This window comes from Aythya marila (genome assembly GCF_965140915.1).
Source record: "Aythya marila genome assembly, chromosome: 2".
In the NCBI taxonomy this organism is placed as follows: Eukaryota; Metazoa; Chordata; class Aves; order Anseriformes; family Anatidae; genus Aythya; species Aythya marila.
Window position 1 is genome coordinate 62,867,668 of NC_139043.1, and position 17,908 is coordinate 62,885,575.

General features: G+C 44.4%; 1 protein-coding gene across 1 annotated transcript in view; it reads left to right on the forward strand.

Moving 5' to 3' along the window:
- Window positions 1-13,793, forward strand: part of EEPD1 (endonuclease/exonuclease/phosphatase family domain containing 1) — a 61,791-nt gene extending 47,998 nt beyond the window's left edge. The window contains exons 3-7 of the mRNA XM_082753254.1: window positions 3,206-3,316; window positions 6,388-6,522; window positions 7,734-7,866; window positions 12,887-13,081; window positions 13,291-13,793. Of these exons, the coding sequence (XP_082609380.1) occupies window positions 3,206-3,316; window positions 6,388-6,522; window positions 7,734-7,866; window positions 12,887-13,081; window positions 13,291-13,490 (774 nt within the window). The 3' untranslated portion in view covers window positions 13,491-13,793. The remainder of the gene's footprint in view (window positions 1-3,205; window positions 3,317-6,387; window positions 6,523-7,733; window positions 7,867-12,886; window positions 13,082-13,290) is intronic.
- The last annotated feature ends 4,115 nt before the right edge of the window (window positions 13,794-17,908 follow it).

Sequence of the window (17,908 nt, forward strand, 5' to 3'; positions counted from 1 at the left end):
AAAAAAAAAAAAAAAAAGCTAAGACTTTATTCCTTATGAGGATTTTGGGGGAAAATGTTCTGACTGAGATTTTCATTTTGATTTTTCTTTACCACATGAGAAGAAGCTCCCCAGAAAGATTGATTTAGATCTAACTTTGCAAAGGAAGAAAGGGTGTTTTTTCGTGCCCAATGTAGGCCATGAGCTTGTCTGTAGATTTTTACTGTACAAGGGAAACTGTAATCGTGTTTGCTCTTGGGCTTTGTGGGCAGAACAATGTGATTTAAGAAATACCCTTCTCACTTCAGCAGAGAATGTGACCTAAGCAAGTATTCTGCAAGAGCTTCAAAATCTGTGTGCCTGTAAGCCCTGAAAAATGGGCACAAATTAAAGTCAGCTGCTGGAGGGGATGCTCTCAGTTGCTAAAACTGTACCCAGAGCAGGCTGATGCCTTTTTCTGAACAAACCATATAATCTTATTTGTCATCTTTTTCTTTGAGCAAAGTTAAATCAGGGCCTTAAGGAAATCAATTTGGAGGAAATATTCAAACTAGTTGATTGCAGATGCTCTTTTTAATAAAGTGGTGGTTTCTGTAGTATTTATTCAGCCCTGCTATATCTTTTGTGCTGTCCACTAGGCAGCTGCAACCCGGAGATAAGTTAACTCTTTTGTTGGTTTACAGTAAAACTCATAACTTCATTTTTTTTCCCCATGGTTGCTGATTTATGTTATTTAAATGTTAGAAAACTCATTCAGCAAATGCATGCAGTTTAAAGGCAGCAGAACAACATCAGGAATGATAATTATTACTGCTGTGACTTACTGTGTGTGTGTGTTATGATTTCACCTAGCCTTCAGTCCAGAGCAGAGCTCTGTTCTCAGGCTGTGCAAGTGCCCTGTGTGCCTCGTTGTTTAATAAACCAGCACAGCCCTAGCACTGCTTGAAGCTATATAACAAGCAGTGATGCAGTACACACAGCATCTTGAATAAGAAGTTCCAGCAAATCTCTACATTTCAGAAAAGTTTCTTAAAGGATGTGCCAGACATTTTCTCTTTTGAGTGTGAATGCCTCTTGGCTTTCCAAGACAAGAAAGATTACTTTTTGGGTTGTGTGTATTTTAGAGGTAAATGCTTACAGCTTCAGCATCCAGGATACTGAACTTACAGACAAGGCAGTTAGTAAAAGAGCAGGGGTTGATTTTTCTTTTTGAAACAAAAGATGAAATAGACATGTGAATAAGAACAAGTGGTAAGTTGGAAAGGGGGTAGCCATTCCCCGTTCCAGTATGGAGAACAGCTGTCCCATCCTTCGCTGATACCCACATCAGAAACGTTTATATCCATGCAGATTTGCAGCACAACTTTTCAAACTGTGTTTGGCCAGAAGCATGACCCACCACAGAGAACCATCACTGAGGTTATTGTGTGCCTTGAAATCCTTCTTCGTTAAATCGATGTTTCTGTTGGGCTGACATTTGGGTTACAAGCTTTTGTCTGAAGATGGTCTTTCACTGCAAAAACCTGTGTGTCAGTGCAGCTCTTCCAGTGTCAGATAAATTAAAGAAAAAAGAAAAAAAAAAGAAAGAAAATGCACATTGAAAGTCTCTTACTGTTTCACAGTGATTACTTTTTAATAGCTTCTTTCCCCGAAGCCACAGCTGCTGTGTGCACGCACTTCCACACAGCCAGGGTGTGCTGATGCCTGGTGTCCCTGCCAGCATCCAGCTGGGGTCTGTCTTGACCTGACAGTAGCTTTGCAGAGGGCTCAAACTCCTCCTATTAAGCTTTATTCTGAACCCCCTGGCAAAAAGTATTTCATAGCATCTGCATAAAGGGGCTCCAGGTTTTCCAAGGCATAGTCTTTTTTGTTGTTGTTGTTAAATTGTTATTTCCAAATTTTTGGAAATTGTTATCTCCAAATTTGTTAAATTGTTATTATCCAAGTGGATGTGGGGTCTTTTCCAGGGTGTCCACAGTCCCAGTACCCTTGATCTGTTGGGTGTTACTGCACAGTCTTTATAGCTCTGACCATATGCCTGGCAGTGTGAATGTGCCCAAGTTCTGTGGCTGTACAGCAATGTCCAGGACAACCAGCATCTCTGGGGAGCCCCAGAAAGATCTGCTATGTGTGAAAATGTGCAGCCAAGCCCTTCCTGCACAGGGAGTCACAGGCATCCATAAAGCATCTGTCATACCACAATACAGCCGCGTATGGTGCATATGGTGGTATTACAGCGTGTATGTTGTATATGCATGGCTGCAAAATGCCACGTGAAGCGGCAGCATTTCTATTGCCAGCATCTCTGGAAAGGCTGGAAATGTTACGCAGAGCTCCTGCAGCAGTTTACAGGGTTTGTGTCTGCTATGTGTTTTATGCTGGTAGTTTATTACTTGCCCATTGAAATGCAGATGTTGAAATGTGCCCTGTAGCACTGAGGTTCTCCTTCCTCTGATTTATCACCCCTTGCAGTACCCGCAGCGTGCCCTCGGGCACATTGGCTTGTTTGAGGTTTCTTAGCCTGAGCTCTCAGCTTCCTCGCCTTCACCACACCGACTCATTGCTTCTTTACAAACAGCTTTTGAGCCGTAACCCCTCAAAATCAGTTTGTCAGCTGAGTACTGGCTGTTGGGTCTATCCTCCGCCCTTCCTTCAGCTTCTTCCCCACCACCGAGGGCGATGCGGGCGCTGGAGAGCAGCCAGCCCTCCTACATGGGGGCTTCCTGCCCCTGACAGCCCCCCTGCTGCTCTCCCAGCGGCACTTTGTGGGAAAAGAGCCCAAGGGAGAAACTTAGGCACTTTTAGAATATGTTCTGCTTGCCATGTTTGTGCCATTTTAACCCAATCTCCAAATAATGACGAGATCCTGGGACTGGTCCCAGACTACCTCCTGCGCAAACCTTTCGGGGGGCAGAGGTTTTGTGTTCCTCATGTCTGCTCAGTGTGCTTTTGTGCTTTCTGGGTTAGCCGGCTTCCCCTTCCAGGGCTGGCCTAGGCTATTGTGCTGCTGAAAAATTGGAGCTTAAATTTTGTAGCTAGCATAAACTGGTGCAGCTTCCTTGACCTCAGATTTGTAGCTGGGCTTTCATTTAACATTTCAGTAGAGACGATAGCCTGTGTTTCACAGCGTATCTTATCAATGCCTCTTTGCGTGCTTTTTGCAGGTTTTTTTTAAAGCCCTAGAAACCTAACCTTTTTTTTTTTTTTTTTTTTTCTCTCTCTCTAGTTTTGTATGGAGCTGAACCAGCCGACGCTGCCAAACATCCGCAAGTGGAAGGGTCCTAGAGGATGTTGGAAGGGTGTTGTTTCTGAAAAACCCTCGGGCCAGCTACATAAGGTACATTAATCCCTACGTTTGAACTTCTGCTTCAATTTTTTTTGCCTTTAACCAAGGACATATTCTTAATCTGTTTAAGGCAAAACATTTTGCAAATCCTTTTGGCAAGGTTTGCAGCTTTTTTTTTTTTTTAAAGCTGACTCTTCAAATGGCATTCGGTTTGACTGTGCTATTGATTATTTAGAAGAGTTGTTCTCCCCTGTCCATGGCATACTTTTAAGGAGGAAGGTGTCCATGTGTTTAGGGGAGATAAAAACAGTAAAGAAATACAGAAAAAAGGCTACACTTTAGGACAAGGAAAGAGCCCATTGTTTTGCCCCTGACATGCTGCAGTACTTCTGATTTTTTTCTGCTGGTCAGCTGAGCTTGCTCTGTTATACAGCACTGGCTGGAATTTGGAAGAGCTTCCAGTTTTCCTAGTTTACAAACAAAGACCCTATAGAGGAGCTGCTCAGCATGCCATCCTCATCTGGCAGAGGAGCTTATCTTGCACATTCCCTAAAGTGCCATACAAGTATCTTTGAAATATGCCTTGGACTCTATTGAAAATCAGCAACTTGCTGCACTGGGCTTTTCCCTGCAGCATCTTCTGTCCTGGGAATATATATACGTACTGCAACAAGGTACTCATTTACAAGGTGGTGAGGGTTGTGCCTGGCACCCTTGACTATATTCAAGGTACAGCTATATGGGGCTGCACTCTACTAATGGCATCCAAAGGTGGTCTCTCCCAAGGGAGATCTCTCCCTTTTCCTTCCAGGGTGCTAAGGATATAAAACACAAACAACAACAAAAACCACCTGAGCACCACAAGAATTGTCCTGTACGTACCAATAGAAAGACTAAGGGACTAAATGTGTCCAAAGCTTTACACAATTCAGAACAACACTTCTACTTCCAATGCAGACAGCAGATCCCTTTTGGGGTGCTTTTGTTCCTGGCTGGAAGCTTTAATTTGGAACCTCTTCTTACAACAGATCATTAGAGCACTGAATTTAAACTATTTTGTGAAGTTGTGCAAAGTTGTTCCCTTTGCTATGTCTTTTTTCCCAACAATAATTAGTGATTGTCTCAGAGTTTCTGTGTTGAATCTGGAGTCCTTAGTCAATTCATTCTTGAATCTTGTGTTTCTGAAGATAACAATGAAAGTTTTGAGTGTGGACTGAGTAACTGAAAATCATCATGTACTTTGTTTTACTGGTAGGGATGTAAGGATGAAGGACTCCCCAGATTATGGGAGAAATCTGTGGCCAAACTAAGAATAGAAATGTTACTTACTGACTCTCCCTTTTAGGTGCTTTTACAGAAGGGAAGTCTGGCTATGCTACAGCACCCTACACTAAGCCAAAAAGCCTTTTCTACCCCTTACGTTAGTTGATGGGTTCATTAGGTTTGAACATTGTGCACACAAACACAATGCAATGAAATAATGCAGTGGTACTCTGAATGTATAGCATCTTTGGCACAGAGCGATCTCAAGACACTCTGCAGGGCTAAATAAGGCAAAATAGTGGTTGGTGCATAGGTTTGTGCTCCCACTCATCCCAGTCATTTGGCCTTCTACCGAACACTGATATTGGCCACTGGGTTGATGGAAAATCTGGAGCTAGGGAATAGAGGGGGGCTGCTGACATCTGTTTTATTCTTCTACATCTTTTCTTGTAGCCTACTTGGTTTTCAGACATTAAAATACTGACAAAATTATTCCACCAGTTTCAAGTCTAAAACTGGCCAAATGGGCTACAGAAGGATTTTAGCCAACCTTAATACTTTCTTTCAAGGCTCAGTGGAAGACAGCAGAGCATATAATACTTATTTTTTTGCAACTGAAATGGAAGACATTTCCTTGAGATGGATTTAACTATGATTCGCTAAGAGAAACAGGTTTGAATGATACCAAGGCAAATCCTGTCTGTGCTATGAGAGGGGAGGCTTGACAGGCTTTGAATTAGATACTGCTGCTGGTGTAATGAGTGCAGACAGCTTTCTGGGAATGCCACGGTCCCAAGTAGTCCAAAAAAGCATGAAGGATGATAGATGCCGGGATGAAAGGAGCGGAGAACTGAACATGAAGCACTTGAGCTACAAAAGAGAGAGAGAAGATTGACAGGGCTGAGAGGTCTAGACCAGATGTTGTGCCAAGAGGCTGAACGAGCCTGGATATTTTTAGCTCGTGCACGACAGAAGTCTGTAAGATTGCATATGGTGTGGAGAGGAACAGGAAAAGATGGCTTGCAGCAGTGTGCCAGTGCTGGGAAGAGCCTGTCAGGGCAAACACCAGCCTCTGCACACTACAGCTTCCCTTATGCTCTGCTTGTAAATGTCTGCCACTGGCAGAGATGGGATGCTGGGGACATAGGCTCCTGCTCAGGATTAGGCAAAAAAAATATCCTTATTTTCTCATGGGCAACAAGCTATTTTATTATTGACCACACTGAGAAGAATCAGATTCCTTGCCAGGAACAGCAGGAAATGAAGGACGTGTATCAGTCCATACATGCACACAGGAGGCTGCACCTTTATCTCTCGCTGCTGCAGCAGTCCTGAATGCGCTCTACTTGTATAAGATAAAGCAGCTTATTAAATTGTTGGCTGGGACACACAGTGCTCAGGTTGCCTGGGTGTCTGATAGCCAGCATGCAAGTGCAAGTGGCAAAGCAATGTGCATTTCAACTCGGTGTGCTTGGCTTTCAGTGAAGCCATTGGGGCTGCCTGTTCCTCCCACACCTTCTGGGGGTTTTGGCCAGGGTGAAACACAGGAGCTTTTCCGCCAGTTCTTGTTATCTCCTATGGGTAATCTAGGGTGCTGTTTCTCCCTTACACCTGTGCACAGCAAGGTAGACTTCCTACCCTCAGCAGGTGCCAGGCCAGGATAGAAACTTTTTCCCACCTCTGTGTATTTTGGGAGTGATGTACACCACTCCAGTACCAACAGTGACACTGAAGTACTGAGACATTTGGGTGAAAGTTTCATCTAGGAGACTGCATTTGGGCAGAAGGTTTTGTTTTTACCATCTTTTTTTTTTTTTTTTTTTTTTTTTTTTTTGCCTGTTCTCTTGTTTTAATTGCAGGGAGTTGAATACTCTGGGTTCCTCTGGGATACGACAGCTGGCATTGAGCTGAAAGATGCCTCTTCTCAGGAGCATGTACAGACTAATGGCAATGGGAAGTACTCATATCCTCACCCGTATCTTGCACGTTTCAAGGTAACTCATTTGTGCCAACAGACCCTTGCAGAGATGAGCTTTTATTAAAAAAAAAAAAAAAAAAAAAAAAAAAAAAAAGACAAGAAGTTGGAAAGAGGCACAGTCTACTAATAGATAAAAACTTGCACAAGACTAATCCATTTCATCAGATCAACACTCTGTCATGGCTTGATTAAAATAAGGTGCTTAGTGGGCCTTGATAGGTAAGGTGGATCACCAGGATCATTCCTTCCCTGCTCCTGTGGGAGAGAGCCATGCTGCAAGGGAGCATTTAGGTATGTGTGTGTGGGGGGGTGGATCTTCAGTAGTGTCTGCAGTCTGATAGAGTGACAGCAATCACCTGTCACCTTCCCTGGCTTTTGGAGAGGTGAGTGAGTATCCAGCAGCAGGCAACCATAGCTCCGTGGTTCTGGTCAGTGCCGTATATCGGGGGTGGAGATGGGGTGAGCATAGGCAGAATGGATGTTTACAGAAGGTTTTGTGCTCCTGGGAGGCTCGGGACTGATCTCTTACATCACTGACATAGCGTAGAGTTTCCATTTTAAGGCTTCTTCACTAGGCTGCACCCATGTACAAGAAAGCATTTTGGAAACTGACTCTTTCCAAGCTGTTCTGCATATGCTTGAGTGAATGTACAACCCCTTTCTCCATACAGGCTGTGGTGGAGAGTTCCAGTTTGGGGAATTTGACATCTCTGGTAATGCTTTCAGAGAAGTTTCTAATAAATATAGACAAGTTAAATTAGGAGTAAGTATTACTTGTGCCACGCAATGAAGTGAGTCCCAGAAAGTAAGAAGAAGATTGCAGGGAGCCAACCGCCCATTTCAAGGTGCATTACGTTTCATGGTTGATCTCTGTGACAGGCCAAGGCCAATCGTAGGAGAGTAGTAATTAGTCCATGTAACAATGACGACATTATTCGTAGCTTATTACTGGTTTTGCAGTCAGATTCTCACTGCAACTGCTGTGGAAAGAAGCTGTGTGCTTACGAAAATCAGTTTCCCCAGAACTGTAAGGGTATTAGGCTGTTGCAAGAAGAGGTGCAAAATGTGTTCCCTGTCTTCCCAAAACACCAAGACAAAACAAAATACACTGTATGTGGAGTGAAGTGGGTCCTAGTCACCAGGATTTAGTGCTGGAAGTATGTGGAATAGGTGAATTGCTTGGTGACCTTTCTTGCCCTGTATTGATTTCCCTCCTTGCTCCCACAGTTTGGGATGAATGATCTGACACTGGTTAACCTTCACCTGGCCTTGGCATCCGCAGCAGGGGAGAACACAGGGAAGAACCATGACAGCCACAAACTAGCAACCTTTGCACAGACTTTGCAGGAGACTCTGAAAGGTACGGTGTTGTCTTCCTTCCAGTTAGCACACGCACGCTGGTCATCATGCCTAATCAAGAGGAATTTAAAATATATACATAACTGTCTCAGTGCAGTTTTCAAAAATATCCTCATCAGCTTTAGATTGTCTTTAGATTTGTCTTTTTAGATTGTCTTTATTTGAATGCTTCACAGTGTGGCAAATCTGTTTTTTCTCTGCTCATTACCTTTTAATCTATTATAATTAATGCAAATACCGCAGGGTTCCCTACTGGCTTTGACTCCACTTTTCAAGTGAAACTCCTTGTGATTTTATGGTAGTGTTAGAGCAAGTTCAGCCAAAAAAAAAAAAAAAAAAGACATCTGGCTTATTTTGGAAAACTCAGTGCAAGTCAGAAGATGCCCACTAATGAGAAAAGAGACCAGAAACTAGCTTTCATACATGGGTGTAATATGCAGAATAATTTTGTTGTTTTCAGGTAAGTTGCTCTGGTTTTACACCAAGATGAGGGATACCAGAATTTAGATCTCAACCTGAGCAATTTAATAGACAGCTGAAATTCTTTGCCACATTTCTGAGAATTGCTTCTTATTCTGAGGCTTGCAGATTAAACTGTTTCCTGTAGAGCAGAACAGCAGGTTTCAGATACTAAATGGTGTTTATATTGGTGATCTTTTCATAGGAATCGAAAAATCTAGCCCTTTGCTTACTGCTTAACAAGGACACAAAAGGGTTAAAAGGTTAGACACATTTTCTACTTTGCACAGTTTTGCGAGGTTGGTCACTTGGAAGCATTAAAATCCTAATGCAAGATGTATTTGCAGTTTTTTATATGTTTCACTGTTTTTCCTTTTAGGCTGCAAGAGTCCAGTCAGAGCTATTTTTAAGTGTTATGAATTTAAGTATTTATCCACATACCTTGAAAATGAAAAGGATGAAGGCAAACAAAAGGATCATTTGTTTAATCCCAGAAGGCCAAATCGGGACACAGATAAATGTGTAGCGCTTCCAAAGTCAACAGAGTTGCATTTCCGCTGCATCTAAATTTAGACTGTTGACATTAGGGTTTCTTTTTAGTTTGTGCTTTTATTTTCATATGGTGGACATGTCACTGGAGCGTATATGTTCTTGACTTGATCTGTCACAGAGCTTCACATTCCTCCAAACTTGTGGTGTGCAGGTCTTCTTTCATAAACAAATGGTTTTTCACACGTTATTTTCAGTACTGCCAAAATCAATGTCATGCTTAAAATTACCGCGATCCTTCATTTTTTCTCCAAAGCAATCCATAAAATATGGTTAATTAAGACTGATTTTCCTGTGGATACTCCTTTAAGTGTGAGTTTCTGTTCCCATTTTGCAAACAGGCACCTTATTTGCTGTCTTTCAACCTTACAAAGGGACACGTGAGCATCCAAGGGAATGTAGTTATTACACACAGTCTCATGTAATGTCTCCATTCCCCAGAGCAGTGGTGTCTCCACATTTCTCCCATCAGACAAGTGGATCTGGCATCTCTTTTCCCTCCTTCTTTTTCCCTTCAGCAGCACCAGAGGGACTCAAGTCTTTGCTGTGGCCACATGGCCACAAAGATGCCATCCTGGATGTGCTGGACCCAGGGATCAGGGAGTTGGCTTAGTCATTTTCTCCCATCTGGCTTGTCCATATTGCACAGATTACCCATGCATCAGGCTTAGAAGACCTTTGAGAGGCAGCATCTTACCAGCTGATGTGATGTCACATCCTTCTCATGATCTGGTTTTCACTCTCTTCAGGAGGAATTTAGGGGTTTAAGAGTCTGGTTCATTAGGGGACTGATTCAGGGCATGGGGAAGTCAGGAGAGAGTGTCCTACAGGGGTCTCTTTGGACTGCTGTGAAACCAAGGAGGCTTTCACAGTCCCTGCAGAACAGCAGAATTCAACGCTGCAGGCTTTCCACAGGTGGTTGCCTTTGTCTCTGTGCACTGCAAGTCCAGTCCCTCAGCTGCTTGCATCAGTGCACAGCCGATCAGATGTGCAGGCTGGTGTCCTTGCAGCAGTGCTCAGCCGCTCCACAGAGGGGACCAGAGTTAAGGCAGGGCTTTTCTTTTCTGGGGCACACCCAGGAGAACCCAGACAGATTTGTTTCCTTTGCTCTGGCTGTTTGGTGTCCATTGGGGGCAACGGGAGGCAGATCAGACAGAAACCACAGGGCTGCTGCTCACGGTATTGCTGTCACAGGAGCTGGCAGAATTAGTGAGCCAGGATGAGGGGAAATGCAGCTGGCGGTTATCTAGACCATCGATGCTCTCATCTGCCTCTTCTGCTCAGCGCAGGTGGGCTGCACAGCCTTTCTCCCAGGGATTTGCAGTAAGGTGGAACGCCAGAAGCTTCTGGCAGAGGGGACCAGAAGTAACCCTTTGCCTCGGTGATGTGCTGGCAAACTGGGTTTTGGCTTCTCAAATGGTTGCTGCACCCCATCTATTCCATCTCTGTCTGCTTTATGTTGCATTAGGATTTTATGCTTAGCTGTTCTGCATGAGAAAGTTTAAAACAGCGAAGAATACAGTGACTCATTTCCTGTGCATACTCCAGACCGACTTTGTACCTGCTTCCACAAACATGTCTACGTGTTGGTTGTTTTATCCTCTGCTATTTTTAAATTGTTCAGAACTGAACAGTCAGTTAGAATTTCCACTTCTGATTATGATTTTTTTAATATATTTTTCACGTAAGGCTGGAGAATTGGCTAAAAGAAATATATTAAGTGCAGGATCGAGGTGCTGTTGCTAGGATTCCTGCTTGCCTGCCATTTGTAATCTGCATTAAGGGTATGCCCTGGAGCTTTCTGGAGTGGCCTTACTGCTTCATATCACTGGGCTAAGAGCATGGCAGAAGCCAACTGCTGCCTTGGCCGTTAAGCAAGCGTTAGTCCGGAAGGACTGCAGCAGCATGGTCACCTCTGAGCACCCAGTTACGGCTGCCCTATGATGCGATTTCCTTGCAGCCTCATGGCACCCAGGTGTAAAGGTTCATCCTCCATGGCCTGGCAAGTGAGAGATCTTGTTTTTTTTGCAGTGAGATGCATGCAAAACTGCCAGCTCTCAGCAAGCTTGCTGCTCAGCGTTGTGCAGGAATGGAAGCCCATCTGGCCAAGATGTGAGCTGTAAAGGTGGAAGGTGACATTTTGGAGGCACCATTCAAGCACTTTATTCAGGTCATGAGAGAAAACCAGTTCCCTCCAGGGAATTTGGTCCTTCCCCATTAGACAAACACTGATTTTCATTTGGGTTTTGATGGAGCTTAAAATAACTTGGGTTTGGGTTTGTTTTTTATTTCTTCTAGAGGTAGGTAAGTCACTACCACTAACACTTTGCAGAATAATATTTAAATATCATGTCATGTGAAGTATGATTTTTGGCTTGCAAAGGGCAGAAAAAACACAAGTAGTTTCATTATTTTTTCATCACCCCTCTGCATCCTAGCAAGCATCATGTTTTAAAGTTGTTTTTTTGTTTGTTTGTTTGTTTTAAGTCATAAACTATCAATCTCTCTGCACTCCTGCCCTCTCCCAATCCCTTTTTGAAGCACTGCAAGCAGAGCAGTGCAATGGATTTTGTTGTTTAACTTGTGCTCCCTCTCCTGGCTAGCTACTTCTAAAGCAACAGCAGCCAACAAATAGCTTTATCCATGAGAGCTGCATATGGTAGAGCAATCACTTGGTCCACCCCTCTGCCTCCACACTTCAACCCCAGAAAGCAAAGGGGCTTACAGAATAGAATTGTTTTCTTCTCTGAAGTCAGCTCTGTTATAATTTTTGGTGCATTTGTGCATCCCTGTTGCAGCTTCCTCCTTCCCCAGTACCAAGCTCTGCATTGCAGCAGTGTCTTTGCTCAGCTATCACAGTCCTGGAGCTCATCACACCTTTCTGGCAGGGGGTTGAGATGGGCACCGGGGCATGTCCATTCTCCTCTTACCTGGTGCACAGCTGGGATGTCTCTGTCTACAGCAGTGGAGCTCTGAAGAACACATGCTGTGGGTATAAAATTAAGGTCCAGTGTTTCCTTTCTCATTCAGTTAGGATTGGAAATAAAATATAAGTGAGGTAATCATATTTCCATGGAAAGATGGGATTTTTGGATGAGCATTTCAAGTAATTTCCATGGTTTCTTTGGAAATTCAGCCCTAGCCAAATTCGAAGACATCACAAGTTAAATAGTATCTCTTCAGCCATCTGGGAGAATGAAAGCTTCTATAGCCAGTAAGTGTCTGTGGGGTTTGTGAACTAATAACCTCCTGCTATCAGGACTGCAGGCTGCTACTCAGGCTTCTTCTTTGAGATTTCTTCATTGCACAGGCTTAGAATGAGCACTGCACTTTCAGGGCTCTGATATATCACACAGAATCACAGAATTTCTAGGTTGGAAGAGACCTCAAGATCATCGAGTCCAACCTCTGACCTAATGCTAGCAGTCCCCACTAAACCATATCCCTAAGCTCTACATCTAAACGTCTTTTGAAGACTTCCAGGGATGGTGACTCCACCACTTCCCTGGGCAGCCTGTTCCAATATATACTACCAAAAGCCTGTGTCTTCCAGGAATTATCACAAAAATATCCTTGACTCTTACAGGAAAGCTATAAAAAGAAAATGTCAGGGCAGGTTGGAGCCAATATGTATATCTTACAGAAGAAGAAAAAAAGAAGCTTACAAAGTCACAGATTTATAAAAGCCTCTAAGACCAGAAATGCTAGTCTTTGGATTTGTCACTGTCTGTGAGCAGCAAGCAAAGGATGCCAGTGTAACCAAGATATTTAGAACCAAACAAGAAACATGTACTGGATGTTTTTTTTTGTCCTGAACAGAAGGGCCATGAGTAAACAGCCAGTGAAAAAGGCTTTAAGCAGCATTGCTTTCAATAGTTCAGAGTAAAGTCAGCTTTGCTACAAAGTATTTGTATATTTCTTCCTTCTGTTACCTCCCCTTCTTGAATTTAGGGAGCGGATATCCAGTACTTCCTTACATTTATTTTTTTCTTTCCATTTTTCTTGTTTTCCAGGAGAAAAAGACGTGATCATCCTGGGAGATTTTAACCAGGCTCCCGACAGCAGTGACCACGACATACTGAGGAAAGAGAAGTTCCATCACTTGGTCCCTTCAGGTACCTTCACCAATATCAGCACAAAGAACCCCCAAGGATGCAAGTCACTGGACAACATCTGGATCAGCCGCAGCTTGAAAAAGGTTTTCACAGGTAGAGTTTCTACTTAGGTGTCATAAACCTGTGTGTGGTTAGCGGTGCGTGGCGAATGTGGGGGCTGTAGTGACTTCCTACGGCTGCTGGTGAGGCTGCCTTCAATTACTGGGCATGCTGAATAGTTCTTTTGCAAGCTTGTGGAAACGTTTAAATCCAGGCATCCCTTCCACATTAATCTTGTTTCTCTGCAATTCTTTTTCATGCAGGCCACTGGGCTGTTGTGCGGGAAGGTCTCACAAACCCATGGATCCCTGATAACTGGTCCTGGGGTGGGGTGGCTTCGGACCACTGCCCTGTGTTAGCTGAATTTTACATGGAAAAGGACTGGAACAGGAAGGAGGTGACACGGAATGGAAATGGGGTGACCCTTGAGCGCAACGACTTGAACACTAAGCACGAACGATGATACGAACCAGGGGGTGTCTCCTGGTCCCCAAGGAGCAGTCCGTAGCTCTGTTTGCTTGAGACTTAGCTGCAGAGCAGAGCTGCCTCCCCCTCTCCCTCCTTCCCATCATCCTCCCCGCGTCCAGAAAGCATCAGCACTTGACTTTGATGGCTGTCGCTCTCTGTCCCTCATGGACAGTTTTTGGGACAGTTACTGTCTCATGGCAATAGAGCAATCTGTAACTTTTTATGGGCACACAATGGACATTGCCTGGAGATCTGGATGAGAACTGTACAGAAAATAAAGTGTACTTTTAATACTGTATGGGATCTTTGCTAAACTGCAGTGAAACAGGGCTTTGCTGCCATGGTGTGTGTGATGGTTACTTTTCTTTGCTGCCTTGTAAATTGAGGGGAGTAGCAGAGGCCACAAAAAGAAAGACACTAAATTCTTGGCAATTCCTAAGTGCAGCTCAGCACTTGCAAAAACTGCTGAAGCAGGGAAGGGAAGGGGGCCAGGTCCCTACGTGAGCAGAAGGACCTGAGTAGTCCCTCATGCCCAGAGAAGCGCCATTCTTCCTCAGCCCAGTGCGGGCGTGGACACCTCTCATCCTTCCCTTCCTCTCCCTGCTTCTGGGCAGGGTGCATTTTGTCCTAGAAGGGCTTCACAGAGCTCGGCTTTGGCTTTTAGTTTAATGTTCAGCATTCAGTGATATTTTTTCCTGCATGTTAGCTGTCAGGAGCTGGGAAAGCACTGACTCATCCCTTTGTAGGACCTGGTTCACTTCTCCACCTGTCAGCACTCAAGGCAGTGCCCTTTGCTTCGCTTCCTGTTGGGGATCTCACAGGAACAGCCCTGGTCCTCTGTCCACTGGCATAGCAATTGGAGCAAGCTTCTAGAGCAAGGAGGGAGGATCAAAGAGGTAGGTGTGCTGCACCCACCTCTGCCCATCAGTTCTGCTGGGAGCCTTGTTTTCAATTTCTGCTTCTGGAAGAACAGGCAGTTCTGCATCCCTCTCCTAAGCTCATAAGCCTGTTTCAGGCACCATTACAAGGAGTCTGAATGTGGCATATGATCATCATATGTAGAGCAGGGATGATGTCTGCTTCCAACGTGGGGTTCTCCTATGCAGTTTTGTTTCTGCGCATGTCCTGAGCAGGGAGGAGGACTTTGGTCAACAAGCTGCCATGTAGTGCCTGGGAAGGAGCATCGGATTTACCAAGTACAAAAAACTCGTGAAGTAGCAATTAATAGAAAGTGACCTAGAGGGGAGAAACTTATAAGGACTGGAAAAAGCAATTCAGCACCTACAAAAGCAATACATTGCATGTGAAAGGCACAGAGCTGCCCACTAACCCAGCGTGTTCTGCTCCAGAGTCCAGTTTGACCACGCAGCACATTTTAATGCTGAGTGAAAAGAAAAGCTCTCTGACATGACTTATTGTGCTATAAAGGGAAAAATACTCCTGACAGCAGTGCCAAACCAAGGAGATGCTATAACTGAGGGTATTACAGCAAAACAATGTAATATTCTCATAGCATCTTTGTGAGTTTAACTTTCCGAAAGACCGTCTAATTTCAGGCAGCAACAACTCACATGCAAACACATGTGGCTGAATATTTCAGATGGTGTTTCTTACTGTATATGCCAAAGTAAAACTGAAGCAGGGTGGGATAGCCTTTGCCAAGGAAGGAAGCTCTGCCACGGATCCAGCTGGCAGCTGGATTCTTCTGAGTTTGCTTGGGGAAGAGACATTTTTTTTTCTCTCTCGCCTCAGCCTCACATCACAGCAAAAATCCTGCTGGATTGTTTAAGGTTAGAGAGAAGATAATCGAACAGATCAGAGAAGCCAGCTCGGGTAAATTGGCTCTGAACGGCAAACAGGTTACTGCAGGAAACGGTGGTTTGGAGTCCTGTAGCAATCTGCTACCATTAGGTTTCAGGCAAAGCAATAAATGTGCTGTTATTAAAGAGGCATATTGTCTGCCTCCTGACCGCCTGCCAGGGCGCAATTGCACATTGTGCAGAAGGTGAAATTGTAGTTCATGTTTCCACAAACACATCCTTGTTCTTAAGGCACTGTGCACACGCTCACACCGCAGTAGAGGGAGGTTTCATTGACATTTCAAGTGATTCAGTGGATGACTAAGATTTCAGAGCATCAGACAAAAATGTACCTTCACTTTCTCAGCACTCCCTGTTGAAAATGGGAGATGCAAGCATTTGTCCCAGATCATTAAACAAGGCAGCAAGAGAGCTAGGTTCCAGCTTTGGTTCTGGCTTCTTACTACTGCTTTGTCCTCTTCCAGCAGACGTAATTTTGCTGTATCCCCTTACTTTGATCCAAGTAGCTCTCCTGGAACACTGCAAAGTATAGGTTAGGGTGCAATGGAGTTACCATGGTCCCATGGTCAAATGAACACCACAGGAGGTGTGTGGCAGTAAAATCCCCAAGAATGTGCTCCTTCTCATGCATCTTGAAGCTGTTATCTGTGGGCTGAGGTAGGTGGGTAATGTCTGCTGCCCGCTGGGAGCACAGGTGACCTCTGCACCCACCTGGGTGTAATTCAGCTTGAGGAAAATTTCATCCTGTGTTTGTTGCTACCTGTGAGACCCATGCTCATGCTTTCTGGATATTACCACACTGGAAGGCTGCAATGGCTTCACAGCTATGGAAATAAAACCTGAAAGGCCTGGATCCCCTTTAATCTGCTGCAGGTGTGAAGGAAGAGCAAGATGGATCCTACAGAGCATGGGGAGGAGGACAGGGGAGTCTGGTACCTGCTGGTGGAGCCCTCCCTCATGTGGAGGGTCACTGCGAGGTATGCACCTGGTTAGTTCATGGTGGGGAGCAGCAGTGCCTGACTGTTTTCATAGCTTCACTTTTTTTTTTTTTTTTTTTTTTTTTTTTTTTTTTTTTTTTAAAGAGCTTGCTTTGCTTTTTGTCTCCACTCTTCTTGCAGGATGGTAAGGTTATTGTGAGACTCTTTCCCTCTTGGGTTTTGGAGGTCCCCAAAAGCATTTGTTGTATTGTGGCGGCTCAAAAACTGAAGCGGTGGCTGGTGTGCTCCTGCCTCTGCCGGCAACTGTGACTCTGGAGGCAATCTCAAGTAGCAATTTTATGTTAACATTCTTAATAGCAGAGGCAATGCTAGCCCAGATTTCTGTGGCTTTATTCCCCTTGCAGTGCTGAGGGAAGCAGCAACAAGGGAGATGGTGCAGAGAGAAACAGGGAGACTTGCAAAAGACCTGTTGTAGCCATGGCCTAAAATATAATCTGCACCTACATGCTTCGGGCTCCTCTCCCTGGGGTTATGTCCGAGGTTGAATCACGTGTCTATAGACCATTTAGGTACAGCTTTATTTTTCCGAAGCATAGTCACTTCTGCAAGGCAATTCAGCTCACTTGTGCATGATGAAGGGTGTTGGAGCCCTTCCCTGCCTGCTGGAGGTGAGATTTGGCTGCTTCTTACAGCTCCTCTCTTCTCCTGACCATGTGCCAGCTCCAGATCTCCCCTGGCTTCTAAAATACGCACAGCCAATTATTCTCCTTTCTTGTTTGCTCTGACCTGTTTACTTCAGGGCAAAGCCTCTGCCTTGTTCTGTGGGATTACACAATTAAGCACATTTATTCAGCAAGTGTTAGTTTGGTCTTATGGCTTTGCAGTGTTAAACTAAACAGGGATGTAAATTTTTGGAAAAAGGAGTTGTGATACATGAGGGATGTTTTGGGGAGCTCTAAGGAGCAAACACAAATAACTGTCCTGGAAATGAATTTCCAAGAGCCTGGTGGTGACAGCAGTAGGCTGAATATATCCAGGTTCAGCAAAGGTGTGAGCTTGATCAAACAAGGTTAACAGCGTGGGTCTTGGCACTAAGCCCTCGCAGAAATCAGTGATCAGCATCCTTTAAAGGACAGATAATGGTTCAGCCACCAGCCACGCAGGCTCTTGGCCTTCTGAGTTTTCATACTTTTATATAGAGTTTCTATGCAGCTAAAACTTCTTGCTCTACCTCTTGGTACTGATACAGTTTGGAAGTGAGGAAACTGGAGAAGTCAGGGCTCATTCGCATGTTCTTGGGTCATCGTTTCCCTTCTTCTTAAGGATGCTTTGAGAGGCAGTAAGTCATAACAGCTTATAAATTTGCAGTTAGTGACAATCTGTGTTGTGTCGGGGAACGGCAGGCGTACCCTCACGAGCTGTTGTTACAGACCTCCTGTAGCTCCCTGAAAGGTGTTGTCTGCTGCCAATTCCTGCTTTGGTTGCGGGTGGTGTCAGGAGGCTCAACCCCATGATTAGGTGCCTCTCGTGAAAGGCCACGCATTGTAGGGTAGTATGTAATATAAAGACACATGCACATTCAAGTGGATTTGCCTGGTTATAAGATGAGGTTTGTTTGGTTTTTAGGGTTTTAAGCTTTAAGTCCTTTTTACCTT